Genomic DNA, 20,468 nt, shown 5'->3' with positions numbered 1-20,468 from the left:
GTGGGGAAAATGTTTTTATACTTGCACACTCAAAGAATCAAATGTACTGTGCAGGTTGAGAGAGAGGTTGCTTAAGAACATCCTGTGTAAAACACTCTTAAGGCTTTTACCCAAAATAAAATCCATATGAGTAAGCAATGTGTTGTGACTGCCACAAAACAGTGCAAAGGGTGAATTAATAGAAGTACAGTACCTAGAAAAGTGGAGGTTTCAGTTTATGCTTTTCTCTAAACTGGAAAGATAATAATTAAAATTCTTTTCTGGGTGCCATACAGAAATAAAACGAAATTAGAGGAAAATTACAATAATAATAAAACTATTAAAACTACAGTATATGATATCATAGGAGCTGGGATAGTTAGCCTAGACAAGATACATAGGAAACATGGTAATTGCTAGTCTTCTCTAACCACTTTCACAGTGGCTATAGAGATGGTGCTCAAAGAGTAGAAGAATCAGTGAGTACAGGGAGAAAGATTTCAACTCTAATTAAGAAAGGGCTTACTAAACCAAAAATGTTTGAAGTTGGTATGAGGTGGCTGAGGAGATCTCTAAAAATGTTCAAGTATATGGTGGAAGATGGTTGGCATTAATGTCATGGGGGAGAGACAAACATCAGATGTCTGGCTGGTCTAGATGTTCTTCTTTCCCCTGACTCCCAAATTCAATAATTCTCTGACTCGTTCCATTTGTATGCACTAAATTTGCTGTATTCACATCACTCTAGAAAAAGTTTGTTTTATTTGCATTATCCTAGAAAAGTTCTCCTTCCTATTTTCTTTTTACTTTCTTCATTAAATCTTTATGGTGCTTAAGTCAGATTTTTCCATACCTTTGCCACTTCTTCCTCACTTTCATTGTGGAGTCTTTCCAGTTCTTCAAGATCCAGGCCAAATTCTTGTTGCTCTAATTTTGCAATATTATCTACTGCTTCATTTTCTTCCATCATGTCCAGAATCTGAATTTTCCAATAGTAAAGGATGGAGACAAGCAAAGAATTAAACTTTAAAGGGATGGTTTTCCGAGTCTCTTGAGACAGCAACCAATAAAAAAAAATAGATATTCTGTTTATCTAAATGTAACTATCAAATAAAGAATTAGGTAATAGGCTTATTTAGGTTTTAAGGTTTAATCCATAAAAGCTCATTTATCTAAAAACAACAAAAATATGTAATGATATTAAGGAATTACTGATATTTAGGTGTGCTAGTAGTAGTATTATTAAGTATTTTCAGAGTTCTTATCTTTTAGACACATATACTTAAATAATTAAAGGTGAAATGATATGACATCTGGGGTTTTTTTCAAAACAAGCACGGGAGAGGATAGTGGATGGTGTACAGAGGCAAAAATATTGGTGATTAGATTTATTATATTATTTTTCCCTCCACTTTTATATATATTTGAACATTTCTGTAATAAAAATATCTTTAAAAGTTTATAGCTTCAAAAAAATTCAGTGACATAGAGCACACGTTACAACATATATGACAAAATATTAATATCTTCAAAATATAAAGAGCCCTTACAAATAAACAAAAAAAACAAAGACAACATGAGAGAAAAAAATGAGGACTTCAGTTTCAAAATTGACTGAGAATGGGCTTTACAATCTTCCTTTCTTGCCCCAATCCATAAAATTAAGAGGAAAAAAAGTGTATAATAAATCAATAAATCCAACACTGCAATTAAGAGGGGGAAGAAAAGGATTCTTCAATAGCATGGAAACTGTAAAGTCTGAAGGATGAAAATCAGTTGGATCTGAATGATGCATCATGGCCCCATGGGTCCCCAGGACAGAGCTCAGCAAAAGGTAGAATGGAATACCTGCTGAAGTCAGATCTCCTACACTTCTTCTTCCCAAGCTTGCTGAACTGGTATAGTGAAATTATAATAGGGAATTTCAATTATAAAGAGTGAGAGGGTGGCATGGACTTATGTATACTACCAAATGTAAAATAGATAGCTAGTGGGAAGCAGCCGCATAGCACAGGGAGATCAAGGGAGATCAGCTCGGTGCTTTGTGACTGCCTGGAGGGGTGGGATAGGGAGGGTGGGAGGGAGGGAGACACAAGAGGGAAGAGATATGGGAACATATGTATATATATATATAACTGATTCACTTTGTTATAAAGCAGAAACTAACACACCATTGTAAAGCAATTATACTCCAATAAAGATGTAAAAAAAAAATAATGAAAAAGCACAGAGCAAAAAAAAAAGAGAATTCAGCAAGGTGGTCATATATAAAATTAGTAACGTTCATATCCAGTAGTATCCAGTTAGAAAATGTTATAGAAAATATTCCACTCACAAAAGACCTCATAAGAGATGTATACAAAGTCACTTTTAGACTATAAAACTTCACTAAAGAACTTGTTAAAAATTTGAATAAAGATATATATTTATTTATATGTAATATATAATATTTATGTATTTTATAAATATATACTATATATGTATTAAATTTCAGAGATGGCAAATAAATTCTTCACCAAATCACACTGTAAGCAGTTATTCTCAATTAAAATCAAATCAGAGATTTTTACAGAGTTCAACAAGCTAACCTTAAAATTCAGATGAAAAAGTAAGTGTGCCTAAAGAGGCCAACATTTTCTGAAAGTGAAGAGCGAAGGGAGAATTACTTTCAAGATATAAAAACATTTTATAAAGCTATAGCAATTAAAATAGTTTGGAATTGGCTAAGGAAAAGATCCATGCTCAATATCAGAACATAGAGTGTCTAGAAATAATTCCGTATTCATGGGAATCCAGGGATTGATGAAGGAGGCACTGCAAATCAGCAGGAAAAGGATGGTATATTCAATAAAAAGCATTGGTGAAGTGTGCTACTTACTTGAAAAAATAAAGTTAGATCTATACCTCATATCCACTCACAAAAGTAAATTACAGGTGAAATAAAGGAGTATCAGGAGAAAATACGTGAGATTTGGGAGCCTTTAAAAATCATGCACATAAAGCAAAAGCTATAAATGATCAATGCACTCGGATAATAATTTTAAACTTTTGCATTTAAAAAGGTACAGTATAGGGACTTCCCTGGTGGCGCAGTGGTTAAGAATCTGCCTGCCAGTGCAGGGGACATGGGTTTGAGCCCTGGTCCGGGAGGATCCCACATGTCACGGAGCAACTGAGCCTGTGAGCCACAGCTACTGAGCCTGCCTGCCACAACTACTGAAGTCCGTGCGCCTAGAGCCTGTGCTCCACAACAAGAGAAACCACCGCGATGAGAAGCCTGCACACCACAATGAAGAGCAGCCCCGGCTCGCCGCAACTAGAGAAAGCCTGCGCACAGCAACAAAGACCCAACGCAGCCAAAATAAATAAAATAAATAAATTTATATAAAAAATACATATAAAAAATAAATTAAAAGGCACAGTATAAAAGTTGAGACAAAACAGAAAATATTTGTAGTATATTGGGCTGAACCATATAAAACAGCAATCTCATGTGGTGCAACCTAATAATAAGGGCTACCTCCAGATTTGCCCAGTGCACGCCTCTGTGCTCTTTTCCTGTTCCAGCTGAGTGGGATGAGATCAAGCAAGGCAACCTTAGAAGCCATGTGCTAGAGACAGCAGAGTCTCTGTCAGCTTGGGTCTCTGAATGACTGCATGGAACAGAGCAGCTGCTGACCTGAACACCTACCCAGAATTATTATATAGGAAAGAAATAAACTTCTCATCCCTATGCCATTATATTTTTGGAGTTTGTTTGTTACCACAGCTTAGCTAACGCTAATTATAATAAAGAAATATAAGTTAAAAATAAAAATAAAGAACTTCTACAATCAACAAGAAAAAGACCAGCAACCCGATAGAAAAATTGGCAAAGGACATGAACAGGGAATTTATAGAAGCGGAAATTCAGTCTTCAGAGTTATGAAAAGATGTTCAGCCTCATTAGTAATCAGGAAAACAAAAATTAAGGGGAGGAAATTACCAAAGAAGTAATTAAAGAACATTTCCCAGACCTGAAAGAGAAAGGTTTCTGGTTAAAAGTGCTCCAGTGCCTAGCACATGAAGGAGACAAGAAAGCCCAAACAAGCTAGGGTCCTGGTATGAAACAGAATGACACACTCAAATGGCATAAATGGGGAGAGGGACCTTTAAAACAGATTTGGCATGGTAAGGGAAATCAGCAAGGCATGATAAAGCATCTCATGCTAGCAACCACGGGAAGCTATCACCACTCCCAGGTCTGAAAGGCAAGGATGGGAAGTGGTTACTAGAACCTGGGGAGATCAGTAGCTGTAGGAGAGGGCTAGCAGTCACTGCCAACTCATAACATCACAGAGAGGAAACTGGAGAAATAAAGACACTGACCTTGTCTTCTCCTGCCCTTGATCGTCTGCTGATGCCACTCACTGTCTAAACCCAAACAGAAGACAGAGGCAAGAGAGCTCACTGATGCCATCCACAGAGGCCAGCCTCTTGGGGCTAGGAGCAGGGTGAAAAAGGGTGAAGAGTAATTCCAGTCTGCACCAGCAAATCAAGAATATCCATCAAAGGTATGAAGGTGCATATTGTAAAATTTCCAAACACCAGAGAAAAAGAAATGATCCTGTAAGTTTCCAGAGATAAAAATCTGGTTACCTAGAGAACTGGGAATCAAAAAGATATTGAGGGCTTCCCTGGTGGCGCAGTGGTTGAGATTCCGCCTGCTGATGGAGGGGACACGGGTTCGTGGCCCGGTCCGGGAAGATCCCACATGCCGCGGAGCAGCTGGGCCCATGAGCCATGGCTGCTGAGCCTGCGCGTCCGGAGCCTGTGCTCTGCAACGGGAGAGGCCACAACAGTGAGAGGCCCGTGTACCACAAAAAAAAAAAAAAAAAATGTATTGAATTCTCTAAAGCAAACACTGAAAGCTAAAAGACAATGGAGCAAGTCTTCAAAATTCTGAGGGTAAACCATTGTATTTGAGAAAAACCACGTCTCAAAAAATGTACCTCCTATGTACCCTTTCTCAAGAACAGAGTCAAAGCATTGTACACCTCTAGGGGGCAGGCACCACTCACACTGTATTACATTTGAATGACACTAGCACAGCTGCATGATAAATGATGTTCCCAAGTATGGGCCTGCACAGCAGTCCTGCTTAGAAAGCTACTGGAAGATGCACACCAAGAAGACAAAGAAAAACACACAGGACTCTGGAAACAGGGGCTCTAACTCAGGAGGCAGGTGAGACAATTTCCCAGGAAGATGGACAAGAGAAGTCCCTAGAACAGCAGCTGTGTGCCTGGTCTAGAGAGCAAGGTGCGTAGACTAGTGCTGGAACATAGAAAGCTCTAGAAGGGAGGTCTCACACATACACACAAAAATTCACTGACAGATTGATTACCTCAGGTATCTAGCATTTTGAGAGAGTCTGAATAGAAAGGCTTAATCTAAAACAAAGGCAATTGCTAATTCCAGGAAAAATAAAGTTGTAAAAATGGAAATGTAGTCATAATATACCATGTGGCTCAGCTCTGAAGAATATTTATATAACAGTGTACCTACTGAGCCTTGATTTACGTGCATACAGTAGTGGTGGAGGGTGTAAAAGAACCTGAGTACTCCTCTTCCACACCAGAAAGCCCACAGCGCGTGTCAAAATAGAAATACCAAGAACTAGCAGTATTAAGAAGACCATTACAAAGATGGAGGTAAATATCCAAACAAAAAGGCTGAAAGAACTGAAAACGTTTACCTCAGGACTGCAGGAATCATAGTGAAGAAAAGTAGAGCAGGTGCTGCTAGAAACAACATTTTTTAAAATTTATTATTTATTTTTGGTTGCATTGGGTCTTTGTGGCTGTGCGCAGGCTTTCTCTAGTTGCGGCGAGCAGGGGCTGCTCTTCGTTGCGGTGCGCAGGCTTCTCACTGCGGTGGCTTCTCTTGTTGCGGAGCACGGGCTCTAGGCACACGGGCTTCAGTAGTTGTGGCTCGCGGGCTCTAGAGCGCAGGCTCAGTAGTTGTGCCTCACGGGCTTAGTTACTCCGCAGCATGTGGGATCTTCCCAGACCAGGGCTCGAACCCGTGTCCCCTGCACTGGCAGGGGGGTTCTTAACCACTGTGCTACCAGGGAAGCCCCAAAAACATTATTTTTAATTACGTAACTCTGTATTATTTAATTTGTAAAAATGTAAATGTACAACTTTGACAAAAATAAGTATTAAAGACAGTATTTGGGGAAGACAGGAAGAAAACCACTGTTTATATGTTGTATGGTATGATAAAAATTATACCCTATTAAAGTGCCCAAGAAAACTAAGCTTACAGGCAGAGAAAAAAATGGGGTGTAGTGTCTCATGCTGGGTTGAACAAAATAAAGTTCAAAATGTAATTTTAGACCGAGGGCCAAATGCATTAGTATATGGAATCGCAACACTTACAGTTTTAGCAAGTGCTTTGATTCCTCTTTTTATCTCTTTCCTTTTGTTGGAAAACAGTTTAACCTCGTTTTTGATGGCCTGGAATGGAGAAAGTACATCATTTAAACAAGCAACAGGGACGATAGCGAGATGATAGATACATATATACATACTTAGATACATAGATAGCACTTCCCTAGAAACAGAAATAAGGAAAAAAATTAAAGACTAATAATATAAAGTGTACATGAAATAATACCACTGCAATACTTTGCTTAAATCTAAATTGCTACTATGTAAGTGGCCACTGAAGCAACTTGGAACTGAGGTCAATGATAAGGCCAACAGAAAGAAAATAATTTAGTGAAAAATTAAAGAACAGTTGCTAACAGAAAACTAGTCTGCTATTTTATTGGGAACTTGAGTGAGACTAGATAAGCAAGCTAAATCCAGACACAGGCTGCCACCTATGTCAGCTTCCTGCACATCAGAAGCCACAATGTCTCTTCTGTTGCGGGCCCACCCCTTTTATTTAAGCCTACCTTGCAGCATCCCCCCAAATGTACTTCAGCATGAGGTATGTTAGTCCATTCTTTGCTTTGGCCTACGTGGACACTTTTCTCGGGTTTCGTATTAGCCTAAGTACAGCACTTAAAGCTCACATAACTTTATCTAAAACACTGGGCCGTGTTTAGTGTGTTTGCCTGCTTTCAGGGAAGGTACACTTATACGATGTAATGGTCTGCCAAGTAGTATCTCTTTCCACTTTCTTACTTTCCAAGGGGTTTCACAGGAAACTAATCTATTTGGCATCCCTACAAAGCATTATTTCAAACTTCTCTCATGTTTTATAAATACCTCTTGGCTTTTTTGTTGTATCCAGGGAATTTCCACCGTATTATCAACTTTGACTGATTCCTCTTGTAATGAGTCATCGCTTAACCTCACATTCTCATTTATCTTAGAAGAAGACAGACATATCTTAAATTAAAAATTCATCAAGTTCTCCTCCTACCCAACTTTAATTGCTTTGAATCCCTCTTCACTTGTTGCATTTTAAAATATACTACCAAACATTTTGCCTGCTGAAGATGTAATGTTTAGCTAATTTTATTCCTTCCATTCTGTGCTTATATCAGCCACACTTTTCACTGAGAAAGCAGCAATGATCAGACAGGTCACACGTTCACCAGATCACTCTTGGCCTTCTTCCTGTTACTGTAGACCAAATGCTGCTGCCTATCAAGGCCTGCCCCACCATTTGTGCTTAGGATCTTAATCTTTTCCTCCTTCTTGAAGCCTCTGCACTTAAAAAAATTTCCATCACCCTTCTGCATCATCCATTTCTGCCTTCTACTGAATCTTTCCCTACAGTATCTAAACATGCTCTGGAATCTCCTGTCCCAGGAAATCTACTCTCCACTGACCACCACCTTCCCCTTTAGCTGCCACCCTATTTCTGTGCTCCCTTTGCAGCAAAAAATCTTGAAAGAGTTTGGAACGTCACACTCTGCTGGTTCTCCTGCAACCTCACTGGCTGCCCCTTCTCAATCTCCTTCGCCTCCCTGAATTCTTCACCTGGAGTTCTAGAAGTTGCTCTATCTTGGTCCCCTTCTGTTTCTCACCATCCACTCTTCCATGATGATCTTACTCAGTTTTATGGCTTTAAATTCCATTCATATGCCCCTGACTCTCAAATCAACATCTCGAGTCCTGGACTCTCCCCAGAACATCTACACAATAGCGTACTTGGTATCTCACTTGGATGTCTAACAGTATTCTCATGCTCAGTCCAGGGAACTGATTTTAGATCCCCTTCTTTCTCCCCACAGTGGCTCCTCTCCCCACAGTCTTCCCCTTCTCTGTGAATGGTACCTTCTCCTACATAGTTCTTCAAGTAAAATATCTAGGAGTCAGTCATCCTTGAGTCCTTTCTTTCCCTTTCCCTCTATGTCCAATTCATCAGAAGTTCTGTCAGCTCTACCTCTGCAAACTGCCTGGAAACTACCACCTCTCCACAACACTCTTGCACCTCTATCACTGGTACCTAAGCCTTCTAACTCCTTCTCTGCTTCTACTCTTGTGCCCTACAGGAATCATTCTCCACACAGCGGAAGTAATCATTTCAAAAACGTAAATAAGATCTTGTAAATCCTCTGCTCAGAACACTTTAATAGGTTCTCATTACACGTAAAATTATGTCCAAATGCTACCTGCTTTACAAAGCCCTTCTTTCCCACCTCCAGGACCTTATCCCCTACCACTCTCTCCCTTGCTCACTTCGGCTGCACAGGCCTTTTTTAGGTCTTCAAACGTGCCAAGCTCTTTCTCCCTCTGCCCTGAGTGCTTGCCCCTCCCCCACATATTGGCACATTTCTTTTAAGTCAGATCACAGCCTTTCTCCGTGGAGGGGCTATTCCAGCCAAACACTATCACACCAAACCATTTTATTTGGTTTGGTAACAAAAATAGATTATTTGGTAACAAAATAGATCTTGTTACTACCTATTTTTTTCTTATTTATTTGATTATTTATCTATCTCTCTCTGCTCACACCCAACCCCCAATTAGCATGTAAGCTCCATGAAAGCAGAAACTTTTCCTATCTTTTCATGCCTGTATCCCCCAGAGTCCAGAACTTTGTAGGCACTCGATAAATATTTGTTAAATGATTGAGTGAATAAATGTTCTCTGGCTAGACACATCCTAAATAATGTATGTGATGTAAAAGTATAGAGAGACTAGTTTGAACAAGCGCCAGAATTGTAGTAGATTTGTTTTTTAAAGCAAGCCCAGACAGATCTTGTACTATGGTTTAAATGAGATCTGAAATGTGATATTTGTGTTGAGAAAGGCTGAATATTTTCTCTTAAATGTAGTGCATACTCTTTTTGAAAATCATGAGGTAGCTGGATAATGAGGAACATTACTAAAATATCCGCTCAAAGAAAACCACAAACTGAAAACTGATATCTGATTTAGGAAGGAAGGAAGGAAGAAAAAAAAGAAGGAAACAGGGACTTCCCTGGTGGTGCAGTGGTTAAGAATCTGCCTGCCAATGCAGGGGACAGGGGTTCAAGCTCTGGTCTGGGAAGATTCCACATGCCACGGAGCAACTAAGCCCCTGCGCCACAACTATTGAGCCTGTGTTCTAGAGCCCGCGAGCCACAACTACTGAGCCCGCATGCCACAACTCCTGAACCTGCACACCTAGAGCCCATGCTCTGCTACAAGAGAAGTCACCGCAATGAGAAGCCCGTGCACCACAAGGAATAGTTGCCCCCGCTCACCACAACTAGAGAAAGCCCGTCTGCACGCAGCAACGAAGACCAAACATGGCCAAAATCAATCAATAAATAAATAAAATTAAAAAAAAAAGAAGGAAAGAAAGGAGGGAGGGAGGAAGGAAGGAGAAAGAAAACTATAGTGAAACTCAACTGCATGTTCAGGTTCTGATCCCAAATCCAAGGAATCTCTTTTTGCTATACTTAAATAATCATTCTCCTCATCCATGGTGTTCTCCAGGTAAGTTGAAAGTTGCTGGCTATATTCAAGAATTTCATTGGCTAAGTTTCCTCCAAACTGCCTGTATTAATAAAAAAGAAAACACATAGGCTACAAAATCACAATTTGAAAAAGACACATTTAGCAGTATTATTTCCAGATACCTAACCATTTCTATGCAAAGAAATATGTGGACAGTTCTCTGCAGTGCCCTGTAGATATTAGGACTCTGCTTCTTCAAGGACAGTACTTTCATGGGCTCCAGAATATGACAAACTTCTTGACCTCCCTGGGGTCATCTCTCTTCACACTGTCCCCATACCCTTACCCTACATGCCCTCTGTACCCATCTGCCCCAGTCATTGCGCAGAAGAGCCACTGCTCTGGTTGAACCCTCAGAGATAGTAGGTGCTGTACTGCTTCACATATATAACCACATTACCAAATTCAGTCCTCATAGCCCCCACCCCACACTCAGGAAAGTATTATTACTTCCACTCAATACACCAGGGCATTTCAAACTTCAGGCACATCAGCATGGCCTGGAGGGTTTGTTGTAACAGATTCCTGGGCCCCACCCATAGAGATTCTGATTCGAAAAGTCTGGATGAGGCCCAAGAATATGCATTTCTAACAAGCTCACAGGTGCTGCAGATTCCACCTTGAATAACATGGTTATAGATGATTTAGAGGGATTGTCAGATGCCTAAGGTCACCAGTGCTGGACCAAGTTTTCAAACTCAACGGTTTTTGAGTCAGAGGTCCATGAGATTAACTGCCAATGGATGGAAATGTCCTCACTGCCGTAAATAGGGCTCCAGCACATGTTTGCTGTTGCCTGAGATGCTATGTGATCCCTTACTACAAAGAATGCATTAGGATTTATACAGTGAGATACAGGTTAGCGTTTTATTCAGGATTCCACGTATAAAATGGGCATGATAATACAGTCAGTCGTCAAATGGGTCTTTGAAATAAGTGGTGACCAAAATTGCTATGATATAGAATCTCCATAATATGTAACATTTCACAGTGTCACTGAGACACGCCATGTTTTATTATTGTTTTGCTCACAGGAGGCACCGTGAAATTTTTGTGGAAATGAATTGCGCATTGACTAGTGACGTGCATCGGCAGATCAAACAAGGTAACATTTCAAGTCCAGGGTGTCACCTTCATGTTCTCTATGCCCTGGCCATTATCTGTATGCTTGGCTAATATTTGTTTATTTAGGATTTTAATTTTAGTCTAAGCAAAGTCTAAATAATTTAATATTGTCTAGGCAAAGTCTAATTAGGAAAGTAAACGTGTATGTGTTTACAGATACATACATACCTATGTCAGGTTTTTTAGAGATAAATAGGAGTTATAAAAATGATCTACTGTTCAGAATTGTCCTCATTCCTTGTGCTCCTCCAACAGATTTTATGAAAGGGAGGACTGGTCACTTCATAGGTCTTAACTGGGTCTTTTTATTTTTTGTATTTTGATGCTTTGACATCTGGGGTCTTGCTAATAACCTTGGAGGAAATGCCCCTCCCAGGACCAGCAATTCATAGAGATGGTAAACAACTCATCTGGAGCTCACCTTTCAAATGCAAACCCACCAACTCAGAGCCCACATCCCCAACCAAATCCTCTATTAGGCTTTCACACTTGGGACCACTATTTCTATCCTAATCATCCCTGGGTCAAGTACCAGAAAACTAGCAGCAGCCCCTATGGCCCAGAGCCCACTGAAATTATCCAAACTAGTCAATCCCAAACCTTCCCGCTCCTTGCCATAGAAACCATATTGAAGACACTTGCCCACATTTCCCTGCTCCCTCTGCCTCCTTACCCTCCCTGGTGCTTCCCCATGTGGCACCCCCATAGCACCCCCTCCTCTTGGGATGATTAGTATAACAATCTTTTCAATGGCAGTTGTCTCCTGTTATGTTGGCCTTGCTATTACCTAAATAATAACAACATCTTTATTTTAAAACACCGTATCATGTGAGGTTGCTTATTGTATACTGTACTTACCTCCATTTCAGGTTAACAAGGGTGCCGTCATGCTTCCCATTCACCAGAATGCTTTGTCCATCCATTGAAATTCTCACCGACTGAATTCCATGCCCCTGGTGAGAATGACTCCGACACTGAACAAATGTTTCCTTAATAGTTTTAGGAACAAAGTGCAGAAATTACAAATGCGATTCTACCACATGGTTTTTCTAAGGGGGTTACGTGCACTTTTGCTCGTGGATAAACCTTTTTCTATTTGTCAACAGCATTTTAGCTGGTATGGAGTAGCCTCTTAATAATTCATAGCACTGAAAATTCCTAGTACAAAATACAGTCACCAGTACTGGTTTGTTCTCCCTTCTGTGTAATATGGAAGAAGAGGGATTATTATCATCAATTTATAATAGGAGAATCAGACAGAGAGGTGAATGGGCTTGCTGAAGACTACGAGAAGGGGCCTTGAGCAAGCAGTGCGGGCAAATTCAGATGCCTTCAGGGATTTTCGGCAAGTTCCCTTTATGTGCAGGGAGGCTGAGTGTGATGAGAGAAGGCGATGGGCTCTGTGAAGAATGACAGAGGATGCCAATTAAACCAGTTTCATTAGAACCCAAACAAATCACTAATTGGTACACAGTGCAATGGTTTAAACTCTTTGACTAAAAACTGAGATTTCTTTGTCACACTAGTTATCAACCATGATGCCTTTAAAATTTTTTAGTTTTTTGAATAGGCAATACATTCAAATGTTTCAAAATTAAAAAACTATAAAAGAGTATGCAGTGAAATCTCCTTCCTGCCCCCATTCCCCAACACCTCCCAAAGGCAATCAATATTATTAGTTCCTCCAATATCCTTTCAGAGTTTTTTTAATGTACATAAACAAATTTTTATACAAACAATTTTTAACATAAATTGTAACATAATACGTATATTACACACCTTGCCTTTCCTCCTTAACAATATATCTTGGGATTCTTTCCATACCGTTTCATAAAGATTTCCTCATTCTGTATTACAGCATAATATTCCATACTTTATTTATATACTGTTTATGTACCATTATTTATTTAGCCAGTCCTCTGATGATGGACATTAGGTTGCTTTTACAAACAGTACTGCCATGAATAACCTCCTCTATGAGGTACTTTGCATAGATTCACCCAGAAAAACTCTGACGTCTTGCCACTATCAGTTGTAGCGTACATTTACAAATCATTTGAATAAGAGACAATGTAGCAGAGTTTGCACATTGTTCACCTAAAAATAATTTCTAAGGGATTTAAGATTTTTCCTATATAATAATAATATCACTTTTGCCCAACTATATTCCAAATATGCTTTCTTGCACAAGTGAGCAAGGAGAGCTGGATATGCACAGCCAGGGCCCAGTTTACCTGTGGCCCCATGGGAGAGTGGCATGTGGGGTGATTGTGATGCTTTGGGTGTGTGGGGTAGATCCCTGGGTAAAAATAACTGACCGAATTAAATTAAATTGATAACCAGTACTACTCGGTCTCAAAACCTAGAAAAGGATCTTTCACTTTTTTGGGAGAAGAAACTATTTTCATTTTTTCAGAGATCTGAGAAAAATGGAAATCAGAAATGGTAGTGGTACTGGTGACATCAAGGTCTGCAAGTGATAGGGGAGGACTCAGTAAGGGCCACACCCTTCTCCCTTATGCTCTTCTAGCATCACATGAAGAGTCAGGTGGCGGTGTGGCAGCAACAAGCCTAGAGGCCCTCCAGGCCAGGGAGCTAGCCGTAATCAACCCTAGGTTTGCACAGCAATTCACTATTTCCAAAGAAGTTTTGCATGTACCCTCTCACCAGCTCTCACCAGAATCCCACAGGGTGAGAGCAAGCAAGGCTTCCCTAAAATTGCAGAGGAGCAGCTGAAGCTCAGTGAGGCTCAGTGAGTTTCCAAGACACACAGTAAGTGGTGATGGAGCTGGGCTGGAGCTCACCTACTGTATCCCAGCCCCATGTTCCTTCTTTGCAAGGTCTCAGTCTATTTGTTGGCATTTCCTCCCTTAGAGACTCAAACCTTAGCACATAAATACACCCAGTGTTGGAATCAATAACACCATTAGAGCTAAATAAGTTGTGAGTCAATTTAAATAAGTTGTGAGCCAATTTACTTAAGAGTTCTAATTCCTATTGTAAGAGCTTTTGTTCCTTATATGAGATCAAGACACACATCCCATAACTGGAAAAAAAGAAAAAGGAGTTTACCAAAGTATGAATATCTCGGATACACAGAATTCCACATTTAGCTATTGTTATGAGCCACAATCCATGTGGAGACAGAGAGAGCATTCCAGGTCCATATTGCTTGCTTTGTACTTTTTGGTATGACTTAAGAATGCAAATACCACTATGCTCCTGCCAAAGGAAATGACCACATTATAGAAAAGCTCAGGGCAGTGGTACCTTGGGGTTTGCAGTCGAGCATACCGAGTCAGATTCAAAGCCAAAAACACTGTCATTGGAAATAAACTGATACATGATAAAGTGGGCACCTGTATTTGCACCACATTTTCCATCTCTGATTGCAAGTAGAAGTTCATTTTGGCCAACTAAGAAAAGTCTTCTTTGCATGTTAGCTACCATTAAAAATCCCAGCCTACAACTGACAATCTTTATTTCTCACTAATCCATTTCATACACCCCTGTGCTCAAGTCAAAATAAATGAGTCAATTTCCCCCCATGTTTCTCATGTATGCCCACCTTCAAACCTCTGCATGTGTTGTGGCTTTTGTCTGGAATGCCCTTCCCCAACCCATCCCCACCAATTTGGCCCCCCTCCCTATATAAGGAACCCCATCTCCCTGCCAAGATTGCACACAATATTTCTCATGTCTAAATCTGACTTATTCTTCAAAGTCCAGTGCAAATATTACTTCCACCAGGAAGCTTCTCTTGAATCCTCCTTATGATAAACCATTTCTTCCGTCTCTGAATGTCTTTGTCTCAGACCTTGCTGACATTGTCTACTCTGGGAGAGAAGCCCTTTGATTGAAGGATTTAGAAAAGCAAGGGTGATAGATAACCTGGGTCAGTATATGTAGCAGGAAATGACACAGTATGGGAGAAGTTTGAAGAGAGTATGATGAAAGGATGCCAGAAACATAGTTTAGGTATTTTGTGCAATTTTCTTTAGGACTCAGGTACAAAGTTCCACCCAAAATCATCAACCCTGTAGCTGCTGACACCTGTGGAATAGATTTTCTAATGATAGATTTTTAAAAAATAGTTTTGAAAGGCACTAAACTGATATCATGTCGTCTGCACTTTTATCTGACAAGTATGATGTTGTAAGTGTGAGGCTGCTCAAATGTATTTTATGATGAATTAACAAATCATGCTAACATATATCTAATTCAAAGAAATTATGTTACTATAATAAAGACATTTGTTAACTGGACTAGAGTGTTAAAGCATGGATCACATCTAATTGATACGATGTGTCAATCTTGACGGCTAAGAAAAATGATAGCACGCTTAAGTTTTGGCATACTTTTTCAGGAAGAAGATAGCTGCAGATGTATGGCACTTGGTTACAGAAGCCATATATTCGGCTACTTTGAAAGTTCAAGACAGCTGAGGACAGAGTATGCTCTATCTCATACACGAACTTATGAATGAATGCATCTCTCAGCCTCCCTCGTTCATCAGCAAAGCTTGCAGAAACTATAAGATTTGGGGAAGAAGAGAAATCACTTGCACCATATATTGATTTTATTTTTAAAAAATTGTTATGAAAATTATGAAAAGCAAAATAAAAAAGTTAAATGCTCAATTAATGCAGAAACTATTAGGAGATAAAAATGATTGGAAAGCAACTTGGCTCCATTAGAAATACTTGAGTATTAAATGATTAATAGTGAGTAAAATATCTTTTATAAAGCCTTGGTTAATTTTATCAGTTAAGTAGAGACAGCATTAAAAGAAACTCATGATGGTCTAGAGTCTTAATTAAGACACAAAAGTACTTTGAGGTTTTTGACTCTTTTATACTCTATAATTATATATTTGCAAAATAGCTACCCAGATATATTTGTTATCTATTGATAAAATAAAGTGTCTATTTTATCAGACCTTTTTATCCCAAAAGCTTTCTTTATAATTTTATCAGTGAACGTAACTACACAGTAACCTATCTGATTTGACTATGTATATTTAAGGCTACAAAAAAGAGACATCACAAAATGACAAATCAATTTGACAAAAGTGACAGTTGGTCCTGTTTTTTCTCTGATAATAAGACAGATTCATATGAATGACAGGACCTAGAGGAAAGTCCACATTTCACGTTATTTAGCAGCCACATCAATTTCATTTTGTAAGACACAGAAAAGGTGGTGGCCATTTTAACCTCTTCACATGTTAAAAGGAAAAAAAATGCTATCACCAGGAAAAAAAAAAAAAAAGAAGGAAAGCTATAGCAGCTCTTCAACTGGATGCCCAGGACAGAATTTGTTGATCATTTTTTTCTTTACCTTGTGGTAGTATTTTAGGCAGAGTAAATATTTCCAGCCTGCTTCTTCCTGTTTCTGGAAGTGGGGAAAGCACCATCACTTCTACTATATCTGTTTCCAAAGGAGACACTGTGGATATTTGTAAAATGCCTTTGCCCACCTCTGAAAGAAAATGGAAATCAACACCACAAGTCATCATTGATAAGTTTATAGAATCTTTTATACTCCCAGGTAAGATATCACACTATAGAACTGCCTTCACTAAATCTTTAGATCCAAATTTATTTACTGGATATTTAAGTGACCTTTAAACATAAGTGATGGAAACATTTTTGATGAACAGATGGGGGCTTCTCCATATTAGATGTCTGGGTTGGCAGACTCAATCCAGCTCGGTTGGACTCAGCTTCTTTACAGACAGAGAGGCCTCCAGAGTCTGCCATGTCCACCCCACTCAGCAGCAGCTGCACGCTCTGGCCTCTTGAATGTCCACTCCAGCCATCTGCCCATTCCCGATACTGAATAAACTCAGGCATCAGTGTTCTTTGCATCTGTAGTCAAGGTTTTGCGGGTGTGGTGGGATTACACATGCCTTTGTGAGTTTGTCCTCCAGAAACCCAGGTGATCTGACCTCTGCAAGGTGCTTGGGGCCCACCTTGGATTCTCTCCAGATTCACTACTGCCACTCTCCCCAGGGACTGTTCAGCATGTGTCCACTTTCTCAGGCCCCATCTCAGCCCCTCCCCTCAGGTGTCCACTGGATGACCTTTCCTCTTACTTAACGAGGAAGACAGAAAACATCTGACACAAACTTGACCTCAACTTTTTTATCCTGAATCTCACATTTTCTCTCTGTTTGTACCCATCTTCCTGCTTCATTTCTTGACATTTTTGTGGGAACAAAATGTAACCCTTTCCATCTGTGATTCTGAGCCCACACCTCTAATATCCTATTACACCATGTGCTATCAATTACCTCTTTTAATTTTCTTGTGTCTTGTATGGCTTCCCCTATTCAGTCCTCAAGACTCCCCTATCTTCAAATTAGGACCTTCCTTCAACCCTGCTAATTCTAATTCTCTTTTAGAAGTTACTAATTCTCTTTTCTCCACTGCAAACTTCTAAGAACAGAAGTTTCTACTTACTGACTTCCTTTTCTGACCTCCACTCCCTCCTGAACCTCTTTGTCTCTCTGTTCCAGAGGAGTAGCTGTCCCTGGGCTCACACACTGACTGCCTCATCCTAGCCCTCACCCCACTCACACTTCTGCCACAATCCACCCCTTCACGTAGCCTTCCTTCTTCAAGCTCTTCCTGGAGTGGGTGACTCCCAGTTCTGTCTTTACTCTGGCCCATCCTTAGTTTTCTTCACTGCCTTGTCTTCCTCTGCCCACAACTTCAGAGTAGGTAGCTTTTCCCATCCCACACTCTGACTGACCAGATATGTTGAAAAATGTAACATTTAGGCAGGACTGGTTCCCATTCTGAGGTCAGCCATAGGTCCTACCACATTCCATGTCATCTAATTTACATATTTAGGTTACCTGTTTGACCTCATTAAACAATTGGATTTGCTTCAATTCTGTCTTAAACCATCTATCTCATCAGCTTCCAGGATTTCAAGATCAGAATTCTATCATTAAACTTTGAACTACAAATCTTCATTTCCAAATTTATGGTAAAGATTCCCAAATGAAGAGTTTATTGGCTTCAACTCTACAGAGCTATCACCCTATCCCTCTACCTCCATAACTTTCTTTTTCCCTGAGTTTTTTTGTTTGTTTGTTTTTTTTTTGGGGGGGGGTTTGTTTTTTTTTTTTGCGGTACGCGGGCCTCCCACCGTTGTGGCCTCTCCCGTTGAGGAGCACAGGCTCCGGACGCGCAGGCTCAGCGGCCATGGCTCACGGGCCCAGCCGCTCCGCGGCTTGTGGGATCTTCCCGGACCGGGGCACAAACCCGTATCCCCTGCATCGGCAGGCGGACTCTCAACCACTGCGCCACCAGGGAAGCCCTTCCCTGAGTTTTTACTTCAATTGATGACAGCACAAACTTCCACCATCCAGGTTAGAAACTTTGGAGTCATTACTGATCACTCCCTTTCACATATGATCAATTATCAAGTCCTACCAATTCCATCACTCAGAGCTGTCCCCTCCTTTCTCTTCCCATGACTGCTGCATGGCCTCGTACATTGTGGAAAAGAGCACAAGCCCTGAAGCCGGTCTTCCTGAGTCTGAGTCCTGGCTCCACCACCACCTACCTTCACGGCTTTGAACAAATACTTAACCTCATTGTACCTCAATTGTCTTATGTTTAAATTGGGCATAACAGTAGTCTCTTCCTCATAAAAGTTGTCTGTAAGAATTAAATGAATTAACACATGCCAAGTACTTAGAATACTGGCTATCACATGGCAAGGAATTCCCTCAATAAATGTTGGCTATTGTTACGATTAATATCATTTCTTGCCTAAGTTACTGTAATATTATAGTTTCCTAACTCGTCTTTTTTATTCCATTCTCTTGCCTTTCTGCTCCAGCCTTCACAGTGATGCCAGAGTCATCCTCTAAAAACCAAGTCAAATCACACCAGTCCCATCTTGAAAACATCTGATGATGTGTCATTAACTACAGAACAAAGTCCAGACTCCTTGGAATGATGTTCAGCATGCTCCATTTTCTTTCAGACTTTTTCACCATGATCATCATCTAGTAAACTCTTATTTACCTGTTACACTAGACTTCTTACCATTCCAAGTGCCTTTGCTCAAACTTTTGTCCCAAGCTAGAATACCAACAAGCCACATCCTCCACTACTTTAAGTCTTTGGAAAACTCTACCCCATTCCTCTGTGCCACCCCATCACTTCCACTCCTTTCTTCACACATGGCAGAATTAATTGCTTCTTCCCTTGAGCCTACACAGATCTCTGCTATTACTCTTCCACTAAATTGTCTCCTTGACCTTTCGATGCTCCTACAGAGCCTAGGTTCAGCATCTTACACCTAGCAGGTACTCAATTTTTTAAAATCAATACATAGATTTTTAAATATACATACATATTTGGTATGTAAAGCCAGAAAGAAAAGTATTAGTTCTTATTATTTATCACCTAAGTGCTATCTCACCTACCAAATCTGTGGTTTACCTGGGCGTTTGGATGCACATTACTGCAAAAGCTGGATGTCATTTTGTTTAAAGAGGAAACTCTAAAGATGCATGGAACAAAACTTTCTTTGGATATCTTAATTAAATAGAGATCAAATGTTATTTAAAAAGTATTTCAGGGATAAACCAACCCAACGTTCCTTTGTAGTAACATTAGAAACATTTAGCCATTTCATTAATTCATTAATTGATTCAAGAAGATTTATTTACCATCAACTATGTACCAAGTACATGTACCGAAACCTCTAAATATGATGTGGGAATTCTCCTAAGTAACTTTGAACAGTTATTTAAATATCTCTGTTTTAGAAAACATGCTACAAGTAATTGTTTCACCGTAGCCCCATTTTCACAACTTTAAATTCTTTGGAATAAAGTGACCAATATTTTAAGTTAATAAGCATTCTACGTAAGTACCTATGAATCCAAGAATCTGAAATAAGCTTGAGGGTTTGGCATCGATAACAAAGACGTGTCCTTCTGATGTTCCAACTAATAGATATATTCCTCTCTGGTCATACCTAGAAAAGAAGAAATCTGATTATCAGATTCTACTTGTTTCACTAATAAGATGGTAAACAACTTTATTGAATGACAGTATGGAGATGCATCCAAAACCAGCTATTCTTATGGTTTGTGATTTTTAACATTATCAGACCTTATAAAAGGCGAGTGATTATATATAAACATAATCATTACATTCTAGGCTAATACTGTTTCCCAATTGCAACTTATAAGTACATGGTCAAGAAGATTCACTAAAAATGGGTAACTATTTCATCATAAGTAAATGAAATATGACAGTAAAGCTTTCTTAATATTTCAAGTGGACATAAGCAATTGTCAAAGTAGTGATGAGTGGAACATTCCAATGCCTCTCAGTACCCATCCTGGCAGAAAGAGGAAGAATGTAGTGAAATGTTTCTATCCTA

At 39.7% G+C, this 20,468-nt stretch overlaps 1 protein-coding gene across 1 annotated transcript in view; it reads right to left on the bottom strand.

Annotated features, from left to right (window-relative positions):
- CFAP43 (cilia and flagella associated protein 43) overlaps nucleotides 1-20,468 on the bottom strand; it is a gene marked incomplete at both ends in the record, with an annotated part of 98,509 nt that overhangs the window by 35,433 nt on the left and 42,608 nt on the right. Inside the window, 9 exons of the mRNA XM_082855006.1 lie at nucleotides 833-958; nucleotides 6,402-6,479; nucleotides 7,239-7,340; nucleotides 9,819-9,966; nucleotides 11,910-12,040; nucleotides 14,124-14,273; nucleotides 15,410-15,582; nucleotides 16,392-16,532; nucleotides 19,954-20,057. Coding sequence (XP_082711132.1) covers nucleotides 833-958; nucleotides 6,402-6,479; nucleotides 7,239-7,340; nucleotides 9,819-9,966; nucleotides 11,910-12,040; nucleotides 14,124-14,273; nucleotides 15,410-15,582; nucleotides 16,392-16,532; nucleotides 19,954-20,057 — 1,153 coding nt within the window. The remainder of the gene's footprint in view (nucleotides 1-832; nucleotides 959-6,401; nucleotides 6,480-7,238; nucleotides 7,341-9,818; nucleotides 9,967-11,909; nucleotides 12,041-14,123; nucleotides 14,274-15,409; nucleotides 15,583-16,391; nucleotides 16,533-19,953; nucleotides 20,058-20,468) is intronic.

The sequence above is a fragment of the Leucopleurus acutus genome (genome assembly GCF_964270905.1).
Source record: "Leucopleurus acutus genome assembly, chromosome: 14".
In the NCBI taxonomy this organism is placed as follows: domain Eukaryota; kingdom Metazoa; phylum Chordata; class Mammalia; order Artiodactyla; family Delphinidae; genus Leucopleurus; species Leucopleurus acutus.
This window is presented reverse-complemented; position numbering and strand designations above follow the sequence as displayed.